At 40.2% G+C, this 15,636-nt stretch overlaps 1 protein-coding gene across 3 annotated transcripts in view; it reads left to right on the forward strand.

Moving 5' to 3' along the window:
• The window catches only part of SORT1 (sortilin 1), a 61,122-nt gene that overhangs the window by 23,007 nt on the left and 22,479 nt on the right, over positions 1-15,636 (forward strand). For 2 of the 3 annotated variants that reach the window (XM_087446098.1, XM_087446115.1), the window contains exons 4-8: positions 7,604-7,706; positions 8,453-8,617; positions 11,583-11,656; positions 14,245-14,294; positions 15,179-15,309. In XM_087446098.1, the coding sequence (XP_087302224.1) occupies positions 7,604-7,706; positions 8,453-8,617; positions 11,583-11,656; positions 14,245-14,294; positions 15,179-15,309 (523 nt within the window). The remainder of the gene's footprint in view (positions 1-7,603; positions 7,707-8,452; positions 8,618-11,582; positions 11,657-14,244; positions 14,295-15,178; positions 15,310-15,636) is intronic. The other variant, XM_087446107.1, reaches the window with a different exon arrangement.

Genomic DNA, 15,636 nt, shown 5'->3' on the forward strand with positions numbered 1-15,636 from the left:
TACCAATTTATCTTTCACTATAAAAGCAATACAATGATATTATAAAACATTTGGAAATTTTAAAGGCAAGAAAAAAATTCACTCTAACTTCGAGTGTAATCTTAATTTATTTACAGTTTATTATCTTGATTTTCCCCTTTAAAGTTATATCATATGGTTGCATGGTCTTGGGAAGCAACATGTTGCAGCATAAAGTTGCCAAGTTTTGTTGGCACATAGGTGTGAGATTGAATCTCAGCACTGTCATTTACAAGCAGAATGAACTTGGGCAAGTCATTTAACCTCCTTGAGTCTTTTTTGTCATCTGTAAAGGAAAGATGCTAATTATGACCACCTTAGAGCTGTTAGGAATTATGCTTTGTGATGCCTGGTGTGGAGTAAGAACTTGGTGCTGTTACAGCCAGGGATGGCATGTAGCCAGCATGTGCTGTCACTGCTGTACCGGTTGTTAAAAAGAATTGAGAGCCTTCTATGCCAGTTGGTAATAAGTGATTGCCTGTCCCCGGATGCTTGCATAGCTTCTACAAATGCACACACGTCCCCGCCCCTGGCAATATGCAGGTGTTACTAACACCTAGCGTTACGACCTATACCCATTCTGATTGGTCAGTGCTTATACCACGATATTTTTCATATCCCCTCTGCTAGTAACCTTCAGCATTTTTGTTAGGTTGACAGAATTTACTTAATCATACTCTCTTGGACACTTAGATTGTAGCTGATTTTTTCACTTTTACTGATGCTGCTGTGATAAATATCGTACATATGTGTCACGGAGGATGCTAATTTCCGGTTCATTTTTAATAATTTTTATTTATTTATTTATTTTTCCCCCAAAGCCCCAGTAGATAGCTGTATGTCATAGTTGCACATCCTTCCAGTTGCTGTATGTGGGACGTGGCCTCAGCATGGCCGGAGAAGCGGTGCGTCGGTGGGCGCCCGGGATCTGAACCCGGGCCACCAGCAGCGGAGCGAGCGCACTTAACCACCAAGCCACAGGGCCGGCCCTCCGGTTCATTTTTTAGTAGCAAATGAAAACCTCCTCTCTGATTGATCCCTACATGTTTTGAATGCTCTTTACTAAACTCCTCCTTCTCCAGGTTGAATTATCTTCTATACCTATTGCTTCAATCACTTTTTTGCTTGCCTTCTGAATTCACTTTTTATTCTCTACATTGTTCTTTAGTCGTGTGGCTGGAACTGGACCCGACAGGTTCCTGAGGCATACTCCAGGGCAGTGAAATGTGTTTTCGTGACTTTTTTTCACATCCTTTGCTTTTCAATATTATGTTTACTTGAAGACAACCAAAAACAAAACACAAACTGTATCACTGTGTTACTGTTTAAATACCTACCACCATCTGACCCTTTTTCATCCTATATTTGTCTGGTCTTGTGAGAAACCCCTAACATACACTTAACTAGAGAGCAGTCCTATTTGTTTCTGGTATAGTATCATGTTACCATGGTTCTTTTTCTTCATGTTGCATAGCAGGTCTTTTTTGCTTTTACCAAGGTCATTTTGAATATTAATTATTTCCACCGTGCTGCGACATGAAAACTCTTCCAGAGTTTAGGTGGAAGCTGTAAATATGCCTTGTTGCCTCTCCATCTGGGCTGGCCTGGTCTGAAGTGACTCATGTTGTTGAACACGCCAGCCAAGAGGCACATGTTGCTTCAGAAATGGGAAAGGGAGGGAGCTGTTTGATCAAAATGAGTCCTGAATATGCTGAGGTTGCCCAACTGAGAAATAAAATAAAAGCCTGTTGAATCCACTCTGAAGACTCTGCTATTTTTCACAGCTTTAATGATTATATTGTTTATTGAATTAACTTTCTCTACTTAATCTTATGGGGTCAAAGGTTTACTTGGGGTTCAAATAAAAAGCAGCTAATCACATGCACCCTGCTCTGAGTAGTATAGCGCAGAGGCTCACAAGAATAGAAGAAAGTGGTCTCCGTTACCTGTGCCGAATTAGAGGAAGTATACTTCAGTCTTTGGGTTGTGAAAAAGTATTGTTGAAAGATTTGGGAAGTAATAAATAGTCCCTAGGCATTAGCGATTAGGTAAAATTGAGTAATATATTAATATCTTCAATTTAAAGAAGTCATGTTTGAAGAGTATAAATTTTGATTCTCTGTTAAGGAATGTTAATTCATGTAATAGATTGTAAAGTGCATTTGCCTCTCACTTGCAAATATGAAGTTAAAAAGGAAATAAACTAGCTATGGTTCAGATGATAATTTGATTTTGGGAAACTAAAGAAGTTTTGCCCCTGTTTGTTTTATGGCCTCTTGAGTTTAAGATCATTGTAATATCAGCTTACTGAACCACACATAAGCATTATTCTACACCAAAATTCTGTACCTAATTACCACAAAACTGCTGGGCTATTTTATTTGTGATTTTTATTTCCTATTGAGAGTTGTTCAAATTTTGGAAATTAATAAGAGAATCTCTAAGAGATTTCACATTAAAGTTTATTCCATAGTCAGTGTAAGTTTTTTAGGGTGTTACTTGAGGTTAAAAAAAAAAAAGGATAACTTAAAAGTATATAACAGATATTAAAGCAAAGTATAGTAAACCAGCTTCCCCAAGATGTCTTGTATGACAGCCTTTTTAATGATATGCTTGGTTCAGTTTTCACTGCAGTAGATTATTAACTATGACTGCATATTTTAGTTAGGTTAGCATAAATTCCATTTACAAAATATATTTCCCTGCTTTGCTTTTCCTTTCTTAAAGAAAAGTTTATTAAAATGTATGATGATGGCATTTTACTACAGCTTCACTTTTACAAACTTAGGGCATATAAAAATCGTGAAACTAGGAGGTTTCATCACTTAGGAAATATTCCCATGAAAATACCTATTCTTAGAGTCATCTTGTCAATCAAAGCGAGATATGGACCCAAGATACATACTCATGTTCCTTCTGATAAAAAGTTCTGTGATTTTATTTACGTTTTCTTACCCTCTTTGTTTTACCACTTGTATTCTCAAAATTTCTACAGAAAACATATATCTTTTTCCAATAAGGATTAAACACAATAAAATATTAAAATAAAAATATGTAAGGTAGCATTAGACAGTTGGGGTAAAAAAAGAGACTGAAGTATTTGGAGTCAGTTTAACGTAAATTCAAATTCTGCCAATTTTACCTGGCGATGATTTCAGGTCTATGATTCCTTTGGCACATTTTAATAAGCTACATTCTCCCTATTGATCTTTTAACTGGAAATCTCAATACAGTCAATCCTCATTATTTACAATAGTTATATTCTACAAAGTCTCCATGAATACTGAGTTAGTGAATCCTGAACCTTTGCTCCTCAGGGAAATACAGAGTTAGGTTCCTGCAAACCTCTGGTCATAACATTCATTTTCATCAACTGAGCAATACATAACCTTGTTTTATGTGTGTTTCTGTTTGAAGATACCTTATTTAATATATATTTATTGTTGATTCATTAACATTGAGCTCACAACCAACTCACGTCCGAAAGAAGCTTATATAACCCAAGTATTTTCTCCATAAGGCACATCAAAGCCTTCTTGTGCTCAGGAACACTAAACAGCACTTCAGCACTATGCTTGGGGACTATTTGAAACAGCAAAATCACCAACAAAAAGCACAAAAATGCAAAATGCAATAGCACTAAATAGACCATGAAGAAGACACTTATTTACAGCATAAGAGCTGAAACAAGAAGGCAGAGTGTCCTCCTGTTGGACCTCAGCTGGGGAACATGTGCACTGGGTGACTCAAATTTTTCGCCACCCTGTGCGTGTCTGCACATGGCTGCGAAAGTGCCACGAATATTGATTTGGGGTTACAAGTAAATTTTAGTGAGTAGGCAAATTCTCAAATACAGAATCCATGAATAATGAGGGTCGACTGTATAAACTTTCCCAATCAGTAAAAACTACAAAACTATAATTATTTTTTTAAGAGTTTGTTGTCGTCCTTGTTGCTTTTTTGTTGCAATTTATAGTGACTTAATCATGGCAGAAATGAACTAAAGGAATAGAGAAATGATTAGGCCTGAAACCCAACCAAACAAGGATATCTGAGCTTGTTTAATTGTTGAGAAAAGTGAAGTGTAAGATTCTCTGAGATACTGTAGGACACTTTTACTGTTACTTCTCATTAAATGTCTGCCGGTCAAATGTCTGGTGTCACAAGTTCCTATATGTTATTAACAAAAAGTGCTCAAAAACAAGGGTATGATTCTTGGCTATTGACATTTGGGGTGAGTGTCAACATGTGAGTCTTCTGGAAAAAACCCCTTTTGAGTGTTTCATCTTACTAGGGATTTTGATGCTATATCTTACCAGAAGTCCATGTGATGATTACTTCTTTTTTTTTCATTTATTTTAATAATGTTTAGATTTTTCTTGTTCTTTGGCAATATTAGGCTCTGTTCCAAAAAATATTTGTATTCTAGTACTGTTTTCTTGAGTTAGAAACATGGGCATATTCTTATGCGTGTTTACACCACAGATACGTGCAAAAGTGATCATTTATTTTTGGTAACCAGAAAGAGCAGAGATTAGGGTTGATGTATAAAATTGTTATTAAAAAGACTTGTTTCTAAAGCAGATGATTTCACAGGATTTTGTTAACTGATTTGACTGCTGTTCATAACTCTATTAATTACGATATGTAATTTGAAAAGTATATACATTTTTCAAGGTGTTTCATTGATTTCCTCTCCATGATATATTTTGTATACTGATATATATGCTGATAGAAAATGAAGCTACTTTAAATGAAGTGTTATGTTAAAGTATATCCTGGGCCAACATGGCCTTGACAGACCCCTACTTAAATCCCAGCAGGTTGATACTAGTCCTTTGTGCTCAGTTGTTTAACTGGCTAAAATCCCAGAGTATTGTAGTGGATGATTTTTTGTTTCGCTCTTGTTGCTTTCTTTTTCTGAAGGGCAAGGATGTGTTTGTTGCGCCTAATTCTTAAACAGCAAGACAGCTTGCCAACAGGTTTGTGGAGGTTCCCCGGGGGATATGATGAAGGAGGGGAGATTTGTAAACTGGTGATAATCAAGCTGCTGCCAACGCCTTTAGAAGGTTGTCTGAGCTGTTGATGATATGTCCGCTGTAGAGCTGGAGTTGTTTATGTGCATCTCTTGGTCTGCTGTCAGGAAGATAAGAGCTCTGCTTGTACTTCAAAGCCAAAAAAGGGCAGTATAGAAAATTGTTGGGTGGTGCCTAATCCCTATTTTATTTATCTAGGAATTTTCTGTGTGTGTGCTAAGAGATGGGAAGAGTCATTTAGACAACTTAAAGTCACGTGCAGTTTGCTGCAGCATACTGTCAGGGACCTCTGCAAACACTCAAAGATACTTCCCTCCTGTCTGTCTCCTGCTTCCTCTTAGCTGATCTCTACTGCTAGGCCACAAGCCCTGGCAAGAGAGAGAAAGACTGCAAGTTGGAAGGGAAAAACTCCTCACAAATAATTAAAAATTGTCTCGGGGCCGGCAGGCTGGCACAAGCGGTTAAGTGCTCGCACTCTGTTGCTGCGGCCCAGGGTTCGCAGGTTAGGATCCTGGGAGCGCACCGACGCACCGCTTGTCAAGCCATGCTGTGGCGGCATCGCATATAAAGTGGAGGAAGATGGGCACGGATGTTAGCCCAGGGCCAGTCTTCCTCAGCAAAAAGAGGAGGATTGGCAGATGTTAGCTCAGGGCTGGTCTTCCCTCACACACACACAAAAAAATTGTCTCTAATTTGGGACCGAGAGTTAAGAGGATTGTATTATAGTTTCAATTTTGCTCTTAATTAACTGGTTGACTTTTGATGAATTGCCTCCCCTTGTACCTCCTCATCTGTGAAATGAGAGTTAGACAAGATGTTCTCTTCAGTCCCTCGCGTCTCTCGTGTTCTGTGGATTTGAGAATCTTTATTTGTCAAGGCTGCTACCAAAATTTATACCACCTTTTAAGTCATATATTCTATTGATGAAGACCACTGCACATTGCGTTTATCACTGGGCAACTAACTTGCAATACACAGTGGTCTTCACTGTTGGACATTCAAATTCTGTGAATCTTTTTTATTTTTATTTTATTTATTTATTTTCTTTGTGAGGAAGATCAGCCCTGAGCTAACATCCATGCTAATCCTCCACTTTTTGCTGAGGAAGACCAGCTCTGAGCTAACATCTATTGCCAATCCTCCTCCTTTTTTTTTCCCCCCAAAGCCCCAGTAGATAGTTATATGTCATAGCTGCACATCCTTCTAGTTGCTGTGTGTGGGACACGGCCTCAACATGGCCGGAGAAGTGGTGTGTTGGTGCGCGCCCGGGATCTGAACCCGGGCCGCCAGCAGCGGAGCGCGCGCACTTAACCGCTAAGCCACGGGGCCGGCCCAAATTCTGTGAATTTTAAGATTTAGCATTCTGTGTCATGTTTTAAGAGAATTGTACATAGTATTAAACCTGTCAGAGTTAGACAGCTACTGATTTTTTTTGCTTTTATTTTTCGAAATCTAAAGATGGATTTGAATACCTTTCAAAAATAGTGTTGGAATGAACTTTTGGGAAAAGCTTTGACAGCCCAAGAGTTGAGATTAAGTTTGTTTTTCCTAGTTTGTTTTGTGCGCTGCATGCATTAGAGACTTGTGCCTAGGGTGGTACACCTCTGAGGGGCGACTTTAAGACTCTTGCTACTTAACTTACAGTTTTATCATGAGTGCGCTGCATTAATAGATTAGTTAGAGGCCTTTGGCTACGTTTTGCAGAGATCCCAACTCAAGCTAGCTTAAATAATAAGGAGATTAATGACTCATAACTAAATACAGAGGAAGGACGGGCTTCAGTGTCAGTTCAATCCAGTGTTGTAGGCTCTGCCCCTCTGGAATTCCAGAATTACCTCAGCAGTACTCTCCACTTACGTTGGCTTCATCTTCATGTTGTACTCTCATTGTGTCAAAATGCCTATAGCAAGTTTTTGCTTTGCATTCACATACTGCAACATTGAGGTTTCTCAACCTTGGCATTATTATCATTTGGGGCCAGGTAATTCTTTGTTGTTGTGGACTGTCCAGTGCGTTGTAGGATGTTTAGCAGCATCCCTGGCCTCTACCCCTAGATGCCAGTAGCACTTCAACCCTGAGTTGTGATCATCAAAAATATCTCCAGACATTACCAAATGTTTGCAGGGCCTGGGAGGGTGAGTAGGGGGGCTGTGGGTGGGTGGGCAGGCAGTTAGTGAGAGGGAACAGAAATACCCTGGTTGAGAACCACTGGTCTAAAGGAAGACAGACCATTTTGTCAAGTGACGGTCTTAAGTGTGAGGAAATGTGTTTCCTAAAAGACCCCAAATTTCCCATTTTTGTCTTATTGGCTCAACCTGGGTTACGCCCTGATTCCTGACCACCGGTGAGGGGGATAGAATTTCCTTCAGGCTAATGAGGCCCACCACTGAAGCGAGGGACAGAATCAGTTCCCCTGAGGCAGGTGACTGTTGGGGGGAGGGTGGGTGCCTCAACACAGTCCGTGGAAAGGGAGAAGGGAAGCTGGGCAGGAACCCAGCAATGCCTGTTACCACTGCCTTCAAAATTTGTCTTGTTTTTCTTCCTCTCAGTGAGGACTATGGAAAGAACTTTAAGGATATTACAAATCTCATCAATAACACCTTCATTCGGACTGAATTTGGCATGGCCATTGGTCCTGAGAACTCTGGAAAGGTGAGACTTATTCATGCATTTAGAAAGGTATGCTTGATGCTAATACAGGACTGTCAGATATTAATATTGGAATGATCCAGTGATGCACAGCAATATATTTAGTTTACTATTACTATGTTTTAAAATTTAACATAATTTAATACTGATCACAAAAGAATGGAATTTAGCACACAGATTCTCTTTTGGTCCCTATCCAAGATACACCAAAACTCTTCATCGTTGTGCAGCAGCTCTTTAGCATTACAACGTATACTCCTTAAGACAACGTTTTAGTCTTTTGGGAAACTGGCTAACCTCAAACTGACCAGGCTCAAATTCATAGGTATGATGTGCTAGCTCAATTCAGGATAGTATTTTTTTTTTTAATTTTTTATTTATTTATTCTTCCTCCAAAGCCCCAGTAGATAGCTGTGTATCATAGCTGCACATCCCTCTAGTTGCTGCATGTGGGACACGGCCTCAACATGGCCGCAGAAGCAGTGCTTCGGTGCGTGCCCGGGATCCGAACCCTGGCCGCCAGTAGCGGAGCGCGCGCACTTAACCGCTAAGCTACGGGGCCGGCCCAGGATAGTATTTTTTGATAAGACTAATACTTGAGGATTGGAGTGCACCAACTAATCTGTTCTTATAACTCTTCTTACTTTTGGAACTAAAATTTTCTTAACTAATGTCTTGAAAATGGTACAAGAACTTCCTGTGCTTTTATAGTATTTGCCCTGAATCTGAGCTTTCCTCTTCCTAATCAGGTGATTTTAACAGCAGAGGTGGCTGGAGGAAGCCATGGAGGAAGAATCTTTAGATCCTCAGATTTTGCGAAGAACTTTGTTCAGACCAATCTCCCTTTCCACCCCCTGACTCAGATGATGTACAGCCCTCAGAACTCTGATCATCTTCTCGCCCTCAGCACTGACGTAAGTCTGGTGGAGGAACTTGTCTTGCCTTTTGCATTTTTATAGTGTCAAAAAATACTGTCTTAAAAGGACCCTGTAGGTAATGCTTTTATATTGGACTGCTTTCTAGTGACTTCTTATGTCAAGAAGTGTGTATTTTTTGCATTTTTTTCCTATTTGATAAAAGGCACACTTTTCATGGGCTATCTATTCCAGAAAAGTATGATGTCTAGTTGTTAATACAGTTTTTTTTAAGTGAATAGGTGTGTGCTGTTGGACTAATGAATTAGAAAACAGTTTAATGTAATCATTCTTGTGCTGCAAGGGACAAGCATAAATTGTCAGACTCCTCATGTTGTTATTGTTCCTTTCCTATGGCCAAACCACATCTTTATAATTATTTCTTTTTTGTTAGTTCCTTAGTATATAAAGCATATTGATTTCTGTCTTTGACACTCATGTGCTAAATACCCAGAGTCTTAAATCCCTGCACCCCCTACCACATTCCTATATTTTCCCCAGAAACCAGCGTGCCGCCCTAACCCTCCCAACTGTCTTCTGAAAGTTCCCTGAGGAGCATGTTCAGCTTTCCTTTCCTGGAGGACCACTCTCCTTTATCATGGATGTTAAGTGCCCGAAGTGGCTGAGTTGTTAGACTATGATAATTATAATTATCCTTTACGTTTATATGGCTCTCTCTCATCTTATTTCTTAGTGTGTGGTCTACTGACCAGCAACATCAGATAGAAACCCCTGGGAGGCTGGTTTAAGAGGCAAATTCCTAGGCCCCGATTCAGATATAATAAGTGAATGACTTTGGTTGCAAAGTGGCTAGTATTTTTAACAAGCTCCCCTGCTGAGCCTGCACAGTAAAATTTGAGAGCCGTTCTGGGGACAGAAACAGGATCATCAAATGTGGACAAGTCGGGCTGACCAAAGGGAGGATGAAGTGCACTGGAAGAGAGGTCTGGGTCCTGGGCCTTCTGGGGGCAGATCTTTGAGCAGAGGTAGGGCTGGAGGGCTCAATGAGGGTCAGAGTTCAGCTTAGCCAAAGGAGGCCAGAGGAAGGACACTAGCTTGCTGGGTAGGCTTCCGATCTTACAGCAACGGTTCCTGGATATTGACCTCCAGCAGCTTGAGCTGAAGGCCCTTCAAGGGAGCAAAGAGACCCTGGACAGAACCGTAGATTCTTTGACTACTTCATCTCTGTTACTAAATATCTTAAGGTTATTAAAACAGGCTATCCTCAGGAAGGGGTAGGCACAATCTACTTTTATACCTGAAATTTCTTCCAATTAAGGGTAAGTTTGAAGTACAAAAAATCTGTGTGGAGAAGGTGGACCAATTTGTACTAACGTGCAAATTGGTGATTTTAGACCCTTTTCTGTCTTTCTAAGTAGAATTAGGTAAATTAGAAATACTGAGAAGTGAGCATTACGAGAGGAGGAAAAGTTTAAAAAGGAGAATGGTGGGTGAGAGTGGGAGAGCACTGAAGGTAGATTCTGCCCAGATCAGCCGCATTTAATTTCCGCTGTTCTGGAACATCTCTGTCCTGCCTCCACTGAATCTGAGCCCAATAGGCTCGTGTTGCCAATGTAACTACATTGTCAGTCTTTATCTTATTAAGTCTCCTCTGTTTTTGAAAGTATTGGCCAATCTTGCCTTTTGAAAACTCTGCTTGCTTGGTTTCTGTAACCTCATTTCCTTTGATTCTTTTCTACCTTCTAACCATTTCTTCTTGGTCTCTTTCTTAAACTCCTTTCAACCTACCCTTAAATCCCTACTGCACATTTCACTCTGAGTAATCTCTTCCGCTCTTAACACTTTAACTACCTCTTATGATGTGTAAGATTCTCAAATCCTCTCTGGCCCTGGCTTCCTCCTATTTTGCTGCCCCCTGGATGTCTCTAGCTAGATGTCCCAGAAACTCAGTCGGAAACTGACTTCTGCCGTTGTCTTCCTCAGACATGCTCTTCGTCCCTTAATCCTTATACTAGCTAAAGATTCCACAGTGTGTCTTATCCCTTAACCAGAATCCTAGAGTGATCAACTTTGACGCACGCTCTGTCCTGCCGTGCAGGCTGTCATCCAGTTCTACTGAATCTAGCTTCTAAATTCTTCCTGAGCCTCTCCCTGACAGCCATGGTTTAGGGCCTCACTAACTCTTAATGAACTAATGTGGCATTAGTCACTGCTTTTCCTGCTTCTAGTTTGGACCTTCTGAAATCCATCTTTCCATTGTTATCCAAGTATTCCACCTAAACAAGTAAAACTGACTATCATTTCACTGCTTAGAGCACCTTCCTTCTTCGAGTACCTCATATAAAATAAAGACCAGATTCCTCAGCATGGCATAGAAGGAGGGCTCTGTGAGCTGGCCCTCACCTCTCTCCTTAGCATTTGCTACCCCTTTCCTCACCTTGGAATTGGTGCTCCATCAAAGTCTGAAGGGTTTTAGCTCCCTGCACCCACTTCTCTGCCATTGTTAGTACTAGTCTCTCTTTGTGCCACAACATCTTGTCTCCCCATTTGCCTTCTTTTGGTTACACTGCTCATCATATAAGACTCAGTTCACAAACTGTCTCTGGTGCAGTGTCCCTCTTCTCCCTACTCTTACCCTAGAGACCATGTTTCCGTAACACTTAGCGCATTGTGTCAAACTTTCTTCTTATCTGTGCCCCTTGTTACATTGTGAGCTCCTTAAGAGCACAGAGTGTGTCTTATTTGTCTTTATATCCCCAGTGTCTTTGTATCGACAGTGCCTTTCACATAGTAGGCACTTAATAAACATTTGTTATTCTGCAGTCCCAGATCCGGAGAGGGCTCCTATAACTTGGTGTGTGTGTCTTTGGAGCTCAGGCAGCCCGAATGGAACTTCAGTGTGTGTTTTATTGTCCTGAATGATTAGATATGAGTTATTAAAGGTCATACAAGCAGCTGCACAGGATAAAGCTGGAATTTTGATAAGTCATTTATAATCTTTCAGAATGGCCTGTGGGTGTCCAAGAATTTTGGGGGAAAATGGGAAGAAATCCACAAAGCAGTATGTTTGGCCAAATGGTGAGTAACAGAAGACTCCATCTGTGCAGAGCCCTCAACCTTTCCTGACAGTGCTGCCAGAAGTCACATGAATAAATATCGAGCACTTACCCTGTGCCAAGTACTCTTCAGGGTGCCGTAAAGGATATGAGAGAGGGATATGACACAGACCTTGACCCAGAGGAGCTTCTAATTCTGCTGGGAAAGAAGACTGAGTCTCACTGAATGTTAGAATGTAAAGTATAAAACAAGGCACGTCACTGAGTAGCTGCTGTCTGCAAAAGGTTTATTCTCCATAAATGGTGACGTCAGTTGGAACAGCATAACATACAGCTTTGATTTGGGGACTTACATACTTCTCTGCGCCCAGATTTACACCCCCTCATCTAGACATCCATTTCAGTGATGTGGAATGTAGCGAGGAATCAGGAAGAAAGCCCAAAGAGCTCACACTGTCCATGCACCAAACTCATTCACTTCTCTCGGTGAGACCCCCTGCCAGGTACCTGCTTACAGATGATATAGTGGAGGAGGCTCTTACTTAGGAGTCACATCATCTTTGTTCTAACCTGGCTCTGCTGCTAGTCAGTGGCTTAACCTCTCTCTGCTTCAGTTTTTTCCTTCTGTGAAAGGAGATTTGTCTGGGGAATTGGGGGGATGGTTAAGTAAGAAACGAATTAAGAGCCTTTAGACCTCCAAAATTCTGATTAGGCTCAGACCCTTGTTTAGAACCACTTTCTTCTTTCTCTTTGACTAATTTCAGCAAATTTGTTAATCTGGTTTCCCAGTTGGTAGCAGATTGCTGCCAGAGGTGGGGTATATGAGTGCTAACAACAAGCAGATGCCAGCATAAGAATCCGCTGCCTGAGGGCTGCGTGGAGGCAGGAGAACTACCGGAGCAGACGGAAACTGAGAGAACGTAGCAGGATGAAATGATTTAGTGCAAGATCAAGAGAGCACTCGTGCCTCGGTAACTTCTGATGGGAACACTCTGTTATAGTTTCATATGGTTGATGTTCACAATGACCCCTAATCCCAAGGAAGAGATTAATATTTAATGTCCTCTACTTAGGGAGTCACAGAAATGTGTAATACAGACAGTGCCGAATACGTCTACCAAAATTAACTAAAATATAAAAAAATGTTGCTTAAATAAAGTGGGCCTTTTCCGGAAAATGTTAGTTAAATGAGGTTTTTACAGCACCACTATGGTACATGTGCCACATCTGCTTTCATTTTATGTATTTTAATGAATTGTGTTTGTACCTTATATGGTCCCGTCAGGAAGGAAGTAATTTTTAAAGTAAGTTAACAAATTGTTTCACTCCTGATGGACCTAAAATATGTAAGATGTGTTCAAATAAGACGACAGTAATTTTAATCATTAAAACTCATCTTTGCATATGTGTATCAAGTCACCACAATGTACACTTCAGATATCTTACAATTTTGTCAGTTTTACTTCAATCAAGTTAAATGAAAGACACAAAAAAACCCATCTTTAAAAAGTTATTTTAAGATGGTGTTTTACGTTGTATCCTATACAAGGTTTTTTACCTTTTGTAACTCGTTTTTTGTTTAGTGTCTAAATATAAGATAACTGTGTGGCTGATAACTGTTTACTCACCTTTTAGATCTTTGATCTCTAGGAATTTACAACCTAAAGTTCTGAAAAAAATGTGTTCAGACCCAGCACCTTTTGCTGGTGCTAATCTATAAGTACTCTCAGGTCTGAACCTAGTTCCCCTGCAAACTCCCTTTCCAAATTACAATTTACATGATTCAACCTCTGACCTAGTTGTCTATTTGTGATGAAAGAACTAAATTATTTAACTCCTGCAAAGCACTGAACTAGGTTCTGAGGGGAAATGTGAAACTTAGTACCTGTCCTGAAGAAGCCAGTAGTGTGGTAGGAGGGTAAGACGTACACTATGCGATTAAAATAACTTAATAGGAGACAGAGGAGTGCTGGCTGATGCAGACTGGCACAGTGCTCTAGAACAGGGTTTCTCAACCTCAGTCAGCACTAATGGCATTTTGGACCAGATAATTCTTTGTTGTGGGGGCTATCCTGTGCGTTGTAAGATCTTTAGCAGTATCCCTGGCTTCTACCCTCTAGATGCTAGTAACAAATGTCCTTTGGGGAGCAAAATCACCCCTAATTGAGAACCACTGCTCTAGAAGTTTGCAGCAAAGAAGCTTTCCAGTTGGACTGACAGGGAAAGCTTCATGGAAGAGCTAGATTTTAAGCTAGAGCCTGAAGATTATGAGGGTGAGATTTAGTTACACAAGGGAAAAGCATTTTAAGAAGGAAACAGTATAAGCAAAGGCAAGAGGCAGATTTGGAGAGTGTAAGTAGATCAGGTTGACCAGTCAGAAGAGTTGGTATAGAGAAGTAGTGGACTGTGGGAAATGCCTGGGTCCAGGCTGTGGGGCACCTTGCCTGGTAAGGCTGTGAAAGATTTGGGGGTATAGCATCCAAGAAGGCAGTTTCAGCTAATACCTTTGGATGAGGCTTATCAGACTTGCTTGGGGTTTTGTGACTAAGGTTGGCACAATCCATTAGCAGTCTTGAACTGTGTGTTTTCCCTGTCTTTGCCTCATTGTAGGGGATCAGAAAACACGGTCTTCTTTACCACCTATGTGAATGGCTCCTGCAGTAAGTATGTCTTAGTCCCGGAAAAGTGTGTCCTGTTGTCCATTCATGGTAGAATATTCTGGATTCTAAGAGAAACATCAAAGATCCTTCTATTCTCCTCTAATTTCAATAGCTAAAGATAGCTGTTAATGATTTTTAATATCTTGAAAGTACAACCAAATTACGGTGCCTAGAACAAATAAAAATGCAGGCTATACATGGAGACAGTATACTTAATTTTAGCAATGTATTTACATAAAGTAAATATTAGGCTACAAACAATAACAAATTGAAATGCATAATGATTTCGGCAAAAGAGCGTGGATTGTGTTTGTGTTGGTGGAAGCCGTTGACTTACCAGTCAGTGGCACAGTTTCAAAGCAGAGAGCAAAATCTTTCATTTATTCATTCAACAGATTCATTTCATTTATTCATTCATTCACTTGAGCCCCTGCTGTAGTATGCTAAACACTGTTCTAAGGGTGGAGAGAACACGACGCCTAAGGCCTGCTCTCATGGAGCTTAAATTCAAGTAGGGATGTTGCATGATCAACAAGAAAACCAAAACTCAAACAAGACAACTTAAAATAGAATAAGATAATTTCAACTGTGTCATGAAGAAGGTAAAGCAGGATGCTGTCGTTGTGATATTTTTGTGTAACACTGTAGTGGAATTAAGTAAACTCTATCTTTCTGTCCATTGTAAAACCACACATATATAAAATAAAACCCAGATGTGAATTTCCTATGTCTAATGCCATATCACATTTATATTGTCGCTTGATTAACATTCATAGGATTAAAAATCCTTTAGCTATAAAATTAAGAACAATTCTAAAATGGTTGTTTTGAACTAGAGGCTCACCAGTCAGTGAAATTTTAATTAATGTTTTGTCTTGTTTAAGAAGCTGACCTTGGGGCCCTGGAATTATGGAGAACTTCAGACTTGGGGAAAAGCTTCAAAACCATTGGTGTGAAAATCTACTCATTTGGTCTTGGGGGACGTTTCCTTTTTGCCTCTGTGATGGCTGATAAGGTGAGTGTTTCTCTCTTCTTTTTGGGTTGTGATATTTCTGTAAATGTGCCTCAAATAGATCCCTTTTACGACTTGTACTGACAGAGTTTCTTGCCTTTTTGCAAGATTTAATATCACTGTAAGATCTGGAGGTGCTTCTTTTTATAGAGACTGATTGACTCCTCTGGGGTCCTCTGCCCTTCAGCCTCTTGTCACCACCCAAATTCTGTTATCTGTTTTAGGATATGTAGACCCAGTGTTTGGGCTTTACTCAGTACCTGGGTAGCTGAAAAAAGCAATCCATTTTCTCATTATCCAATAATAGTAATAATAGAGATAGGTAACATT

This window comes from Ceratotherium simum, chromosome 2 (genome assembly GCF_057802395.1).
Source record: "Ceratotherium simum simum isolate JZ-2026a chromosome 2, ASM5780239v1, whole genome shotgun sequence".
NCBI classification, from domain to species: Eukaryota; Metazoa; Chordata; class Mammalia; order Perissodactyla; family Rhinocerotidae; genus Ceratotherium; species Ceratotherium simum.